At 24.6% G+C, this 17,139-nt stretch overlaps 1 protein-coding gene across 3 annotated transcripts in view; it reads left to right on the forward strand.

The window, feature by feature from the left end:
- Positions 1-15,823, forward strand: part of LOC127285806 (maternal protein pumilio) — a 159,006-nt gene extending 143,183 nt beyond the window's left edge. For all 3 annotated transcript variants that reach the window (XM_051311988.1, XM_051311989.1, XM_051311990.1), the window contains 5 exons: positions 1,200-1,494; positions 2,030-2,270; positions 4,715-5,105; positions 8,888-9,056; positions 13,171-15,823. In XM_051311988.1, coding sequence (XP_051167945.1) covers positions 1,200-1,494; positions 2,030-2,270; positions 4,715-5,105; positions 8,888-9,056; positions 13,171-13,486 — 1,412 coding nt within the window. In that variant the 3' untranslated portion in view covers positions 13,487-15,823. The remainder of the gene's footprint in view (positions 1-1,199; positions 1,495-2,029; positions 2,271-4,714; positions 5,106-8,887; positions 9,057-13,170) is intronic.
- Positions 15,824-17,139: the final 1,316 nt, after the last annotated feature.

Below are 17,139 nucleotides of genomic sequence, written 5' to 3' on the forward strand. Positions count from 1 at the left end.
ATTCTTGTGGAAGTAATTAAATTTCAGAATATAATAAATTGAAACTTTCATAAATTTTTATTGATAACATTTTTCTTTTTTCTTGCAAACTTTAAATAATTGAATTTTAGAGTATTTTAAATTAAAAAAACTTTTTATTTCCCTGAATTGCTGAAAGCTGTATAAAAGTAATTTAAAAAATTAATTTTGCTAAGACTTTAAAATAAAATTTTTAGAAATAATTGAATTATAGAGAATTTTAGAGAATATTTGAATTGATAAATGGTTTAAAAAATTGAATTTTCTATTATTGAAATTTTCAATTAAAATTTTAATAATCTTGAATTATAGAAATTTTTTAAAAATTTTATTAAAAAAATTTAATTTTAAAGAATTAATAATTAAAAAACGTTTTATGTAATTGAATTTTTGCAAAACTTGATTAAAGTTATGAAAAATAATTAATGGAAAAAGAAATTGAAGTTAAATTTTTTAGATATAATTGAGTTTTGGAAGAGCAAAAGGTAAAATTTTTGCAACTAATTGAATTTCAGGAGATTTTTAATGAAAATTTTCGTAAATTGGAATTTCTGTAGATATTTTATAAGCTGTAAAGAGTAATTATACTTTGGAGAATTTTGAATTGAAAAATGTTTTAAATAATTGAATTTTCGAAAATGTTGATAAAAATTATTAAAATTAAATTATTCAACAATTTCAATTTTAGATAGAAAATTTAAAAATAATTGTATTTTAGAAGAGTTCGAGTTTTAATTTTTAGAAATAATAATTGAATTTCAGGAGATTATTAATTGAAACTTTCATTTTGAATTGGTGAAATTTTTTTGAATAATTGTAGACAATAATTGAATTTTATAAAATTTTCAATTGAAAACTGTTTTGAATCATAATTTTCTAAGAATTTGTTTTAAATTATTGAAAATAATTGATTATGCAAGTAATTCAAGTTAATATATTTTTTTGATAATTCAATTTTAAAAAATAAAAAAAAAGGCGTGCTTTTGAAAACCTCTTGAAATATTTTCATTGGGGCAGGGAAAAAAATTTAATTTTTGACTGGAAATCAGGGGAAAACAAAATAATATTTTTGTGGCAACCACTGTTTACGTTTATAATAAATGTCATAAAATAAAGCCAAAATGTGAAATATTGCGAAAAACTTAATTAAATTGGTTTCTATTTTTGTATTTTTTAAACAGGAACAGTGACAGCATCTCCGAGTCCTTTGGGATTGTCCTTGACACCGCCACCATCAATTGGAGGTTCCTTAGGCGGTTTAGTTGGTGGAACAAATAGAGTTTCCGCTGCACCAGGAGCAGAAGCAAAATTCCGAACAAGCACAGTACCAACTCTCACAGCAAATGGTGTTTTTGGATCCAGTAGTTCTCTGTTTCCAAATTTGGTTGGCAAACCCGGTAGAGGTGGTACCAGTGGTGTTGGCGAAAAAAGCACAGGAGGAAGATCACGTCTACTTGAGGACTTTCGAAATAATAGGTTATTATTCTCTCTTTTTTTTTTTACTATTATCCCTTTTACACTGAAACTGAAAAACATCAAAAAAAAATTATTTAATTACTAGCTTTTTCAAGGTCAGGGAAGTTAGGGAATTTTTTTGTTAGGAAAATCGATCGACATTTTAAATTAACGAATTTTTAATCTATTTAAAAATTAAATTTAAATTTAAATTTAAAAATTTATTTAAGTTTCAAATAATCAGAATTTTAATTTATCCAAATTTTAATTGATTCAAGTTTTAAATTATCCGAATTTTAATTTATCAATTTTTAATTAATATAAGTTGCAATTTGACAAAATGAAATTTATCCTAATTTTAATAATTTAAGTTTCAATTTGTCCAAATTTTAATTGACTTAATTTATTACGATTTCTACTATAATTCGTTAATTTTAATAAAAATTTTAATTATTAGAGAAATGTCAGGGAAAGTGTAAAATTTATTTTTGTAATAATTCTGTTTTTTTTTTATTAAAAATGAAGAGGGATGAATAATTTTTTTTTTAATTTACAGGTTTCCAAGTTTACAATTGCGTGACTTGGCGAATCATATAGTTGAATTTAGTCAAGATCAACATGGATCGCGTTTTATACAACAAAAATTGGAACGTGCTTCTGCTAGTGAAAAACAACTTGTCTTTCAAGAAATTCTTGCCTCAGCATATTCCCTCATGACTGATGTATTCGGCAATTATGTCATTCAAAAGTTCTTTGAATTTGGAACACCCGAACAAAAATCAACACTTGCGCAAAAGGTACGCAGTTTATTTATTTTAACAATTTTAAAAATCGTTTTTTAAAATTGTTTTCTCTGTATTGAAGATTTTTGGTTAGTTTTTTTTTTTTAAAAATACACGTATTTTTTTTTTCTTGTCATCCAGTTGGAATCAACTTTTTTTTGTTTACAAATTAATCAGAATAAAATGTAATTTCAAAAAAATTGGCTTATGGAAAGTAAATTTTTAATTAATTTTATTTTTAAACACTTCTTTGATTATTAATTAATTTTGCAGAATTTTTTTGTGGATTTTATAATAAACCGAATTTTCATATCGAAGAATTTCTATTTAACTAAATTTGGACTTATTAGAATTTTTATTTAACTGAAGTTATACATATAAAGCATATTTTCTAATACATCAAATTTTCAAATAATACAATTTCGATTTAACAGAATTTATGTCTTAGAAAATTTTGATAAAAAATTGTTTTTACTTATCAATCGGGGCTATTATTAAAAAAAAAAAAACAAAATTCTCAACATTTTTTTATACAACTTTAGTTGTATAAAATCTTTTCTGCAGATAGTCTAGATAACGATAAAAAAAATAGGAAATGAAAAAAATTGTTCTAACAATTGTTTAACAAATTTGAAAGTTAAACATTATAAAGTTTATAAATTAATACTAATTCAACGGATTCTATGACTATTTCTATTTTTTTCAATGAATGCAACTTTTTTCGGATAAACGGAGATTTATTTCGGTTTTGGAGTGTAAAAAATAACTGATCGATTTTTTTTTTGAATTTTTATATGCTAAAAAAGACATAAACAAAAAAATTAGTTTTGAATAATTTAATAAAATTTATTTTTGCATTAGATTCCTGTTTCAAATTTTTATCAGTTAAAATATTAAAAATTCTTCTAAATTAAAAATTATTTTCGTTATTTGACTCCACAATTGTCCAAGAATTGACCATAAATATAAGTTTTTATAAAACTGATTTTCAAAGTTTGTGACAATTTTAACTAAAAAATTTTATTGAAAATCAGAAAAAAAATTTCTATAAATTTACTTTAAATTAATAAACAAATAAATAAATCTTAAAAATGGTTCAGAAAAAAGAATCTTGAATTTTTTTTCAATTTCAAAGATGTTGAAAATTTTAAATATTTTAAATAACATTTTTTAAAAATATTTTCATGAATTATTCTTAATAAAGAATTTTATTTTATTTATCAGAAATACTTGGTTTGTTATTGAGTTTTTATATGATAAAGTAGTACATAAAACAAATTTAGTTTGGAATAATTTTTGAAAATATATTTATTTTCTAATTTTTTTTTTTAATTATTTCACTCAATTTATGAAGAATTTGACCTTAGGTAAATTTTTTAAGAGACTTTTTTGTTCTTTAAAGTCAATCCGAAGCCTGATTCAATCGAATTTTTGTTTCGTATAGAGTTTTTATAAAAGCGAATTCAATCTATTAATTGAAAATTAGTTGAAATAAATATTTGCCTAAATAAAAGTTCTGCTAAATAAGAATTAAGATAAGTGAAAATTCGATTAAATAAAAATTTAGATAAGTAAAATTCAATTAAATAAAAATTCTCTTAATTAGAAATTTCTTGAAATAAATAGGTATATGTGGAAATTCCGTTACATATAAATTTTGTTAATCAAAAATTCTGTTAAATAAAAATTCGCTAAAATAGATAATATGAAAAATCAGATAAATAGAAATTGTATTAAATGAAAAATCAATTAAAAAATTCTTCGTTAAGAAAGTTCCATTCATTATGAAATTTACTTTATAAAATCTGGTTAAATAGAAATTCGATTAACATCAAAACAGAAAAAAATCATTATTTTTAATTTGAATGATTTCATTTTTCGTTTCTTACAAAAAATAAATTTACAGAATATTTTATTGTTTATTTAAATGAAATTTTCTTTATTTTTTGGCGTAATTAGCAAAAAAATTAATCAAATTAAATTTATTATTTGATTTTGGAATTTTTTTTTAAATTGTCCACAAAACCTGGAAAAGTCACAGAATTTTAAAATCAGTCTTTCGTGACAAACCTGTAATGACATTTAGTGTCCTCTATAATAAAACTATTAAATAATATTTACACCAAGCCTCAAGTTTAAAAATTTTATTAATTAAAAATTGTCACTGAGTATAATAGCCCCTGGGTGAGTAGAATAGCCCCCGTTGACAATATATAAAATTACTGAGGAAATAAAAAAAAAAAATGACGAAAAAATATTTATGCAAAATATTAATAAAAATACGTGTATAATAAATAAAAAAAATATGCCTTTTTTACTGATGAGTCTTGCGTGTCAACTGATTGAAAAATTGATGTCTATATGCATTTCTGAAATGTTTCTCCTCACTTTTTTTTGGATTATTGTCATCTTTTTTTGCTCGTATAAATAAATCAGAATGTTTTTTTTTCTGCTCTTAGGTACGAGGACACGTTTTACCGTTGGCATTGCAAATGTATGGATGTCGCGTCATTCAAAAGGCATTGGAATCAATTGGACCAGAGCAACAACAGGAAATTGTACGCGAACTTGATGGTCATGTTCTTAAATGTGTAAAAGATCAAAATGGAAATCATGTTGTTCAAAAATGCATCGAATGTGTGGAACCGCGAGCTTTACAATTTGTGATTGGCGCCTTTGCTGGACAGGTTTATTCCCTCAGTACACATCCTTATGGATGTCGTGTTATTCAACGTATTTTGGAGCATTGTACACCCGAGCAGACACAGGGAATTCTTCAGGAACTTCATTCAGCCACCGATCAACTTATTCAAGATCAATATGGAAATTATGTTATTCAACATGTTCTTGGTAAGTATTTTTTTTTCGATTTTTTTCTCAAATCGTTAAATAATTTACTTTTTTTTCATTATTTATTTATTACATGTAAACGGATTTATAAAAAAGAGAATTTTTAGATTAAAATTAAAAAATTATAGTTATTAATATTTGAAGCTAATTTATTCTTTTGGTATCGAATTAGTTGTATCAAAAAACTTGGAAAATTCCCAATATGTCAAATTAATATATTAAAATATAAAAAATATTCAATTAATTTGAGCGAGAAAAAATGCTCGGGTCTACTGGACCCATGGTGAACACGGTTCGCCAGAAGGTGGTTTAAATAAAAATGAATTGGCACTTAAAAATTCTTTTTAATTATGATTCTTAGATGAATAACAAACATTTCTCAGTAGTTTTTAAAATCAGTTTACGTGCCCGATTTAAATAAAATTGAGTTTTTATATAAAAACAGTGTTTTATGGGGAATCAAAATTTATTTAATCTAATAAATACTTTAATAAATGATAAAATAATTACTTATTTTCAATTTTACATATAAATAATTATATTGCTGTAGTGTTTGTGTCCAATTTAAAAAAATTAAATTATAATGTTAAAAGAACGATTTTAAGAGTGACAAAATTTATTTAAGAGAGTCGAATGGTCTCTCAAATTTTTTGGCAAGAAGAGACCTTTAATTATAACACAGCCCCACAAAAAAAAAAGTGTCGTGCGCGGCAGACCAGACTAGTCATTTCCTATGTATTTTGACGCGCTGAACACGAATCCGAAGTCCGTTTTGCTCTATCACGTCAGGATTTTTTTCTAACCTCCAAAAACCTGTCGGATTTTGAGAGGTAGGCTATTTTTTTTAAAAAATTGATGGATTTACTTCAAACTTGGTATCTAGGGGTTTTTTGGGTCGCTGATGACGAATTTGAAGTTAGATTTTCAAAATTCAAAATGGCGGCTCTAATATGGCGGACGATATCGACCCTTCAAAGGTGATAATTCCGCCCTTACACACGAAACTAGGAGCAATTAAACAGTTTGTCAAAGCCTTAGATAAAAAAGGAAACTGTTTGAAATACCTGGAACAAAAGTTTCCAGAAATCTCTGATGCGAAACTAAAAGAAGGGGTTTTCGACGGACCACGTATTCGCAAATTGTTAAAAGATGAGCAGTTTATCACCAAGATGAATAAAAAGGAGAAAGCCGCATGGCTTAGTTTCAAAGCAGTTGTCGGAAATTTTCTGGGTAATCACAAGAGTGAAAATTGGGAGCAAATAGTTAGTGATATGATTAAAAACTTTGGTAAGTTAGGATGCTTAATGAGCATAAAGTTGCATTACTTAGACTCGCATCGGGATCAATTCCCTGAAAATTTGGGAGATTACAGTGAAGAACAAGGAGAACGATTCCATCAAGATCTGAAAGAATTTGAGCGTCGTTATCAAGGAAGATGGGATGTAAATATGATGTCCGACTACTGTTGGATGCTGAAAAGGAATATTGTACCTGGAGGCACCAATTTGAAAAGAAAACCATTACACAGATCCTTTGTGGACAAAAGAGTGCGCTACCATAAAAAGACGTGAATACCTTACTTATGTATATAAGAATTTCCATTTCTAGTTTTGAAAATCTAACTTCAAATTCGTCATCAGCGACCCAAAAAACCCCTAGATACCAAGTTTGAAGTAAATCCATCAATTTAAAAAAAAAATAGCCTACCTCTCAAAATCCGACAAGTTTTTGGAGGTTAGAAAAAAATCCTGACTTGATGGAGCAAAACGGACTTCGGATTCGTGTTCAGCGCGTCAAAATACATAGGAAATGACTAGTCTGGTCTGCCGCGCACAACACTTTTTTTTTGTGGGGCTGTGTTATCGCTCTATAAAAACGGCACTAAACGTGAAAATGATAAACATTGATTTTAAAATACTTTCTTCTCGAAAGACGGACACTTTTTACAAAAGCAGCTAGAGATCCTTATCTTATATAAATTTCCTAATTCCGAAAGATTATGCGAATCCATACAAAAACACGATTGCAAAACGAAAAGTAATATAATGAGGGGTTCATTACCTCCTGCCGCCGTCAGATGGCAGCAGCATGCAGGGCGCACAAAGTCGCAGCTGTTATTAGATTACTTTTCTACTTTTTGTTTTGCAACCATGTTTTTCTATGGATTCGTACAGTCTTTTGGATTTAGGAAATTTATAAGATGAGGATTTTGGCTGGAGTTCTAACTTGGCAGCGGTAGTGACCGGACGGAATATGTTCCGGCACTCCATGCATTTTTAATCGATTTTGTTCTACCTATTATTTTTTCAAACAAGTTTTAGTTCATCTTAGTCAAGTTCTGTGTAGTAAATACTTATGATTTGTTCTGCTTCTGAAAGCAACTATATAACCTTTTATTAAAACGTTCGTTCTACCACGTGCTCTCTGATGTGTTCTTCGAAGTTTGTTCTAATCCTGATCAGTTCTGAGTTTTGTTCTATAAGCGAGTGTGACTTCTACCCTCGCTCATCGTAACCTTTTGTGAAATATCTAAAATTTTTTGTGTCATCCTGAGAATCTATTTTATTACTTCATTCTGTTCCGCGTGTTCTTTCATAAATTTTTCTGGTTTTATCTGAGTTTGAGACGACTCACTGTTATTGTGCTGTGACCTCTGCGGTTTACAATGCTTCGTAGATCTATGTAAACATCTTTTGTATATTTGTGGTGTCACCTTGTAGTGTTGTGGTCTTCGACAGTTTAATATCTTAACTGTATACCCCTTGTTCAAGGTTTAAGTATATTTAAAGTGTTTGAAACCCGGTGTTGACATTTTCCCGCGCTACAAGTACAATTGATGTTTCTCTCTCAACTTGAGTTTGTCTCTCATTGCTTTGCCCAGAGGGAGCCTGACTGCGGTAGTCTTTCTTTAAGCAACCATTGTGTTATTTTTTCCGATTGAAACTTAGAAATTGCTATTGAGATCAATTATATATATCAATGTATGGCCTATACGCTTTGAATTCAATTCTCACATGTATTCTTCTCATGGGAGTTTATTATGATTCATGAATAGATTCAACGTATGGCAAAGTCATTTTCCTTGTACTCGACTTGTCCGTTTCCAAGCGAACAATATATTTGATTCAATCTCAATTTCCAATAAGCTGGATTTACTTTGCTGTTTTCTAACCTGTATTACCAACAGTGTAGCATATAGTGTATTCTGGAACTTTTTCGTCTTCTAAGTTTATTGTTCTGACAGTTGGCTAAGCCTCAAGTCATTTAAGAAGAAGAAGAAGAAGATTTTGGCTGATTTTGTTAAAAGTGTTCGTGTTTCGAGAAAAAAGTATTTTAAAATCAATACTATTTCACGTTCAGAGCGATAATTAAAGCTCTCTTCTTGCCAAAGAATTTCAGATACCGTTCGGAAGCTCTTAAATATAAAAACGAAACAAGAAAATAACCTCATTGTTAATAAATTTATATGAACCCAAATCTAAAACATCTATTATCTATATATAAGTATACATTAAATAAATTCTGGTTCCTCATAAAATACTATTTTTAAATATTTAAAACTCAATTTGTTTTAAAATGGGCACGTAAGCTGATTTTAAAACCTATTGAGAAAAGTTTTTTTTATTCATCTTAGAACCATAATCAAAAGGAATTTTTAAGTGCCAATTCATTTTTATTTAAACCTCCTTCTGGCGCACCGTGGACAGTTAAGGGTTAAATAGTTTAAAAAAAAAAGATTATTGAATGAATAATGAAAAATGATTTTTTTTCTGTATTTTCAGAACATGGTAAACCTGAAGATAAAGCACAATTAATCAGCAGTGTAAGAGGAAAAGTTTTGGCACTTTCACAACACAAATTTGCGAGCAACGTTGTTGAGAAATGTGTGACACACGCTACAAGACAGGAACGTGCTGTACTCATTGAAGAAGTTTGCGGATTTAATGACAAGTTTGTATTTGCTTCTTTGTTACAATATGTATTATTAGTATTTGCTAAATCATATTATCGCATTCATTCTCCATACCATTATTTACTACTTTAATGTCCTATATATTTTACAATATTTCTCTATAATATTGTATTCAGTATACAAGTTGTTGCTTTGTCAATTTATTTCATTCAAAGTCGTTGCGGTTTATTTTAAGAAAATTATTATAATATCTATTTATTGTAGAAAATTATTTTTGGGGGATATTTCTACAAAAAGACATTTTTGGCAATTTGTTTCTTTGAGGTATTTCATATGAAAACGAAATTCAAAAATTTTTTTTTTCCCTATAGTAATTGATAGTGATAATGGTACTACATAAATATAAAAAAATATTAATTTGCTAATTTTTAATATTTTGCAAAATATAAAATAAGTAGTGTTCAAAACTTTTTGAAACGCATCAATAAGATCTAAAATGAATTTATTAGAATTTTCACTTAACAGAATTCTATTACCTATAATTAACTTTTGAAACAAATTTTTTTTTTCTTCGAATTATTATTTAATAGAAATTCCATTTAACCGAATTTCTATGTTACAGAATTATTATTTAAACTATTTTTTATTTTTACAGACAAATTTTTCATTTTAAATACTTCTTCAGGCTACTAAAATGATAATTTTTGAAATTTTCAACTCAAATTTTTGTTTCTAAAAATTGTCTTACATTTTTATAATTGTAGGCCTCGGATCGATTTTTAAAAGAAAGAAAAGTCATTTTAGTCGATTTATATTACAAGAAAAGTCTAAAAAGTAAATTTTTTAATTTTTTTTAAAATAATAATTTGAAGAAATAAAAATTCGGCCTAATAGAAATTCTAGATAATGAAATTCTGTCAAATAAAAATTCTAACAAATTAATTTTAGAGCTCAATTATGAGTTTCGATTTTTTCGAAGTTGAGAAACAAAAAAGACAGTTTTAAAAATTATAATGGAATTTTATTATTTGAAATAATTTTATTTATTTATAATTTCTTTTTGAAATATTTTTTTCTGAAAATATAACATTTTCTACGTTAAGAAAACATTTTTCTCTATTTTTAATAGGAGAGAAATTATAAATAACAATTAGAAATAACTTAATTTCGCTGTTATTTCGAACCGCAATTTTTTTTCTTAAATCTTTCACTTTGGGATAGAAATAAAGTACCTGAGTTTGGCACAACGAACTCGATAATTTTTTGATGAAAAGTGTACAAAAAATCAGTTTTTTTTTTGCAAATTTTTGCCTTTCATAAGTTTAGTTCCCTTTTTTAAAGAAAATTATTAAATTTTTTGTAATTATACAATACAGACGTAGAAAGTTGTTTAAAGATTATAAAAAAATTTGTTTAAAACAATATTCGGTAAAAAAATGACTTATTAGTATTAGAAAAAAATTGCGATTCGAAATTAGAGTCTAAAAATATTAACTTGTCTGGACTATTAATTAATAATTCCATAAGTAATAACATTTAATGGTAAGTATAATTTTCAATTTATAATATTAATAAAATTAATTGAAAATGATGTTTTTTCTGATGTAAATCTAAATTTATATTGAGGCGGTTCAACTTCTTGACATAATCTTTTATACATAAATATAGGATTTACAGAAAAAAAACCCTTACCGCGCACCACAATCCTTACAATTGTTTGTTTCAAATTATTTTGAAAATTGTATTTTCAACTAAAATTTAATTTCTTTGAATTATTGTTCAACAGAAATTCCATTTAAACAAATTTCTATATTACATAATTATTATTTATACAATTTTTTATTTTTGCAGGCAAATTTTTCATTTTAAATACTTCTTCACAGCCTACTAAAATTATAATTTTTGAAATTTTCAACTCAAACTTTTGCTTATAAAAATTATTTTCAAAATTTTATAATTGTAGGCCTTGGATCGACTTTTGAAAGAAAAAAAAAGTCATTTTAGTCGATTTACATTACAAGAAAAGTCTAAAAAGTCAATTTTTTTTTATTTTCAATTAGTTGATAAATATTTTCTTATTATTAACAATTTTTTATTAGGAATTAAATAAAATTAATTAATTTCTTAATAAGAATAATTCACAGATATATTTTCAACAATTTTTCTTTTTAAACCACCGTATTAAACTGAGACAAATTTTCAAGATTTCAATTAATTTTCAGAACAAATTTTGAAAAATAATTTAAAGTTACATTGAAAAAAAAAAGAAAATTTTATGCACATTATTCGAATTAAGAATTTCGGAAAATGTTTTAAATAATTAAAGTTTCGTAGAATTTCATTCAAATATTATTGCAAAAAAAATTAATTTTAAATGAAAATTTTGTGAAATAATTTAATTTTAGAAGATTTTTTAATTAAAATTTTAAAAATTATTGATTTTGAAAGAGTTTGATTTAAAATGTTTAGAAATAATTAAATTTCAAGAGATTTTCAATTGAAACTTTTATAAATTTGAATTTTTTTTTTTTTTTTACAAAATTCAGACAATAATTGAATTTTAAGAAAATTTCAACTGAAATATAGTCTAAATAATTGAATTTTGATTGAGTTACAGTTAAGATTTTTTATAAATAATTGCATTTTTTTGAGATTTCAAAAATTATAATTTTGTTCTAAATATAGACCTCGGATTATACCACTTTTTCGCCTTTTTCTGACTTTTTTTTTCGAAAATACAAATTTTTTCGACGTATTTAAATAAGATGTGACTTTTTTGACTTTTTTTTAAACATTTTTTAAATGAAATTTTTAAACAAAATAAGTCTTTTTTTAGTATACAATTTAGATTTTCTTTATTTCAATTATTTAACAAATTTTTTTCTAAATTAATTATTTTTTATAATTTTAATGAAATTCTTCACAAATTCAATTAAAAATTTTGTGAAATTCAACAATTGTTTACAATTAAAAAAAAGAAAAATACAAATAAAATTACCAAAAATTCCAATTTAAAAACATTTAAAATTTAATTATTTCTTAAATTTACCATATAAAACTTTTTGAAATTTAATAATTTCAATTATAACTCTTTCAAAATTTAATTTTTTTTAATATGATTTTTATAATATTCTTTAATAATATAATAATAATGATAATAATATTCTTTAATTTTTAATAAATCCTTCAGCAACAGAAATCACCAAAAATTTCAATTCAAAATCACTTGAATTCAATTATTTCTAAAAATTTCAACAGTAACTCTTCCAATATTGATTGGATTTTAAATACTTTTTATAATATTTTTAAAAAAATTTAACTACTTGGAAGCATTTTTCAAATCACTTGAACTAATTTGAATTGAATTGAATTAATTTGAATTAATTTCAAAAATTTGAATTGTAAATCTTTGAAAATTAAAATAATTAAAATAAAAAATCTACTTTTTTGGAATTAAAATCGACTAAATGACTTTTTTTTTGCTCCTTAAAGTCGATCCGAGGTCTGTAAATATAAAAATTAATTAAAAAACGATTTAAATAATTGAATTAAAACCCCTGAAATAATTAATTAAACAAATAATTATATAGATAAAAATTTGTGAAAAAACTTTTCAATTAAATTAACATTTAATTATTAATTGATTTTGGAAGAGTTCGAATTTAAATTTTTTTTGGAAGTAATTAAATTTCAGAAGATTTGAAATTTAAACTTTAATTGATAAAATTTTTTTTACAAATTTTAAAAAATAATAAAATTTTAGAGTATTTTTAATAAAAAAAAAAAAAAAACTTTTTATGTCTCTGAATTGTTGAAAAACTGTATTAAAGTAATTAAAAAAATTAATCTAGCGAAGAATTTTAAATAAAATTTTCAGAAATAATTGAATTATAGAGAATTTTAATGCAATCCGTGGCTTATTATTGAAAACCTCTTAAAATATTTTCATTAGGTTTAGGAAAAAAATTTTAATTTTGACTAGAAATCAAAGAAAAGTCAGGAAAAAAGAAAATAATATTTTTGTATCAAGCCTGATAAAATTTTTATATTTTTAAAGATTGCTAATTTCTATTTATAATATTTGCTAATTTATATTTTTATTAAAAATTTTTGAAATTTCTATCTATAAAAATAAATGATTTTAATTTACAGTGCATTGAATGTAATGATGAAAGATCAATATGCAAATTACGTGGTACAAAAGATGATTGACGTTGCCGAGCCAGCGCAACGTAAAGTATTGATGCATAAAATTCGACCACATTTGGGCAGTCTTCGCAAGTACACCTATGGAAAGCATATAATTGTGAAATTAGAGAAATTTTTCATGAAAACAGCATCGGCAATGGGAGTATCGACACCGGCAAATGCATCGACAGGTGCCGGCGATTTAGGACCCATTGGACCACCCGCATCATCCGCAGGACCAGTTCCAACACCAGCCCAACAAACAACTCAAGTCCTATAAAAAGCGAGAAAAAGGGGATAAAAAACAAAACAACAATTTCTTTCTAAGTCGTATTTCAAATTGAATAAGCTTTTTACGACAGTTTTTCTTGCACGAAGACAATTTTTAAATATCTTAATAATAATAAATATTAATAATTATTAATAAATAGTAATTAATAATAATAGCCGGAGAAAAAAAAAAAAAAAAAAAAAGTAATTTGTGCGCAGCTTCATATTTTATATTGCTTGAATTTCTGTCATGGAAAGTTCGATACATTTTATTTCCATTTTTGAAATCGACTTCAAAATTGAATTTCTTTTTTTCCGATTTCTTTGTTTTCGAAAAGAAAAAAAAGAAAGTTGCATCTATATATATATATAGCTATAGAGACCATATATAGTGCTTTATTATCGTTGATCGCAAATTTAAGCGATTATTATTTTTTTTTTTTCTTTCCATCGGAAAAAAATAGAAACTGGCTTTAGGAGCCGAACCGCATATTTTTTTTTTTTAAATTAGGAATAGCGTTTTAGACGTTCGACGTGGGAGTGAAATCGAGAGCGTCCCCGACATTAAAAACTCTTTGACCCGACTCTGTCCCGATGTGTTGCCGCTTTGGAAGAGTTATAAAATTAGAAATAATAAAAGAAAAAATAAAAAAACGTAAAAGATCGACGAGAAGAGGCCAAGAGAGGTTCCTCTGAATTTTTTTCAACCCCCGAGAGAAAACGTATTACAGAAACATTTTTCACGAGGTTTTTTTTTTTTTTTTTTTTTAATTTCCTCGTTTTTTCTGTCTTTCTACCTCTCTTCTTTTACTTTCTTTTTTTTTAAGACTTGTGAATATTGTGTATTATATACGATAAAAATTAACATATTTTTTTTTGCTTACGATTTTTCTCACCATTTTTTCCACAATTTGCAAAAAATATTTGCAAAATAAATCGGAAAATCGTTTTTTACCCCCCCTTTCTATTTTTCACAATGTAGATGAAACTCAATTGTATATTGTATAAACGTTGTAGAAGTAAAGAAAAAAAAACCGCCGCTCAAATCGACGAATCATACAGCGTGTAAAATAGCCTTTAAAACTTCTCCTCCCATTTTTTTTTAGCGCCTTCCATGGATTTTCGACGATTTTATATATAAAAAAAAAGAAAAAATCTCGGCGGGGAAAAACTGAAAATTTGTACAATGTATAATAATTTTGTTAAATGTAGTTGTTATTAAAAAAAAAACACGGGAAACCTGTTTTCTGTATAAATTTACAAAAAAGAGAGAAATATAGGAGTTTTTTTTTTGTTTTTCTTGTAAAATATTGTACATATTACGATTTATTAAGAGTCGATAAATTTCTATTTAAAAAAAAAAACAACTTTCGCTCTTTCTTCTTGCCGAAAGTGTCATTATTTGTATAAAAGAAAAAAAAAAAAAGTGAAAAACAAAAATAGTGGTAAAAAAAAAAAAAATACAATTCCCGCGTCGATGAGGAAAATGAGAAAAATCGTCTTTAAATCCAAATGGGAGAATTATGACAAAATTCCACATTACAGACAGACATTCCAGTCACCGTCTCTCGAGTCGCTTCGTCGATATAAATATAAATATAAATATATATATAAATATATATATGATAATATAAATATGATAGTACCTTGAACGTATTGTTAAACGTTGTAATTTTTAAGAACTGACGACATATATATTTCCTTTATAAATGTAAATCGCGCGTCACTTTTTGTAAAAACAAATTTAGAAGGAAACAAATTTTTGCCTTTCTACATTTTCACATCTTTATTCATTTTTCTCAACTCTCAATATTGCCAAACGAAATACATTTTTATAATTAAAGGCAAAAAAAAAAAAAAGAAAAAAAGAAAAATAGCGATATATGTCCCTCTCTCCCCCCCCACGTCTAATATATATGTTAATTTTACATTCTTACTCTTTATATATATATTATATATATAATATAATAATATATATATTGAAAAAAATAATTCAAATAAATATTTATTTGACAATGGTTCATTGAGCCAAATAATATTTTTTTCAGTCTATTGTATATTTATATGGGAAATTCCATGTGAGATTTCGGTTTAAAAAAAAAAATTTTTTTAACTAGGTAGATTTTTTTCGAATTTTTTATGAAAAATGGGAAAATACATGTTTTTTTATTTCTCTATTCGATAAAAATTGTGGAAGTTGTGATTTTTTTTAAATTTAACGGCGTCAGAGGCCGACTACATTTAAAATGTGATTTTTTCTGTTCTGCTAGCAGATAAAAAATAATATATATGAAATTTGTTCGATTTCTCTTTAATATTTTAACTATAATAACAAAAAAAAAAATATTTTTTTTAAATTAAATTAATATGAGAATAAAAACTGAATGAATTTAAAAATAAATAAATTTTCAAAAAATAAGAAATATAAGAAAATAATACGAAATGAATCAGAAACTGGATTAGAAAAAAAAATTCCAAAAATACTTCGGTTTTTTGAAAAATTATTTTTTTTGGTCTTAATTTATAATTTTTAAATGCTTCTGTTATAGTTTTCTTTTTTGTTTTCAACAAATAAGAATTAATAAAAAAAAAAACACTTTTTTTCGAATTTAAATAAATGAATGATAAATAGAAATTTTAGATTGAAATTATTTAAATTTAAAATATAATATATATATGTAAACAATTAAAGATTTAAAAAATTAGTTACTGTATTCAATTTAGTAAAAAATTTATTTGTTTTTTGGTAGAAAAAAATTGAAAAAAAAAATTGTTTTCACTAAAAAATTCAATTATATATTAAAATTCCAATAATTTATTTTATTTATAATTATTATTTATTTGGAATTGAAATTATTTTGAATTTAAAAAATTGAAAACTATTACAAATTAAAAATACCATTAATATTTTTTTCTCATTTTAGTGCCAAATACAAAAAAATTTTTGAAATAAAAATGTTAAAATAAAAATTGAATTATTTTTTGAAATTCAATTAGAATACAATATTTTTATAATTGGATTAAAAAAAAAATAGTTTTTTTTTTATTATGCGGTTCATTAAAAATTTAATTTCAAAAATCAATCATTTTAGGGTTTTTGAGAAAATTTACTTTTTTTTTTTTTACTTAATTCCAAGTTTTCAGATGTTTCCGTTCTTTTTTTTACTATATATATATATTAAAAATCTTACAGAAAAATTGAATATATTTTGTATGTAAAATTATTTTTTTTTATCTATTAGCAGAATAGGAAAAATTGCATTTTAAATTTATTCGGCCTCTGAACGCCGTTAAATTTAAAAAAAATCATAACTTTCATAATTTTTATTGAATAGAGAAATTAAAAAATACGTATTTTTTTATTTTTCATAAAAATTTCGCAAAAAAAAAATTACCTAGTTAAGAAAGAATTTTTTTTTTCCATCTTACGTAGAATTATCCATATTGTATACTATATAATATATATTATTTATTATATACTATATATTATATACTATATATTATATAATATATATATTGTGTACTATAAATTATACACTATATATTATATAATATATATTTATATATTTATATATAATTATGAACATCGTTCGATTTAACTGCCTCTTAACAGGTACTTTTCACTATCGCTATTATTAATCGCTCTAGGCGCAATCTTATAAA

This window comes from Leptopilina boulardi, unplaced genomic scaffold (genome assembly GCF_019393585.1).
Source record: "Leptopilina boulardi isolate dan_hultmark-lab unplaced genomic scaffold, ZJU_Lbou_2.1 LbouV2_341, whole genome shotgun sequence".
Lineage (NCBI taxonomy): Eukaryota > Metazoa > Arthropoda > Insecta > Hymenoptera > Figitidae > Leptopilina > Leptopilina boulardi.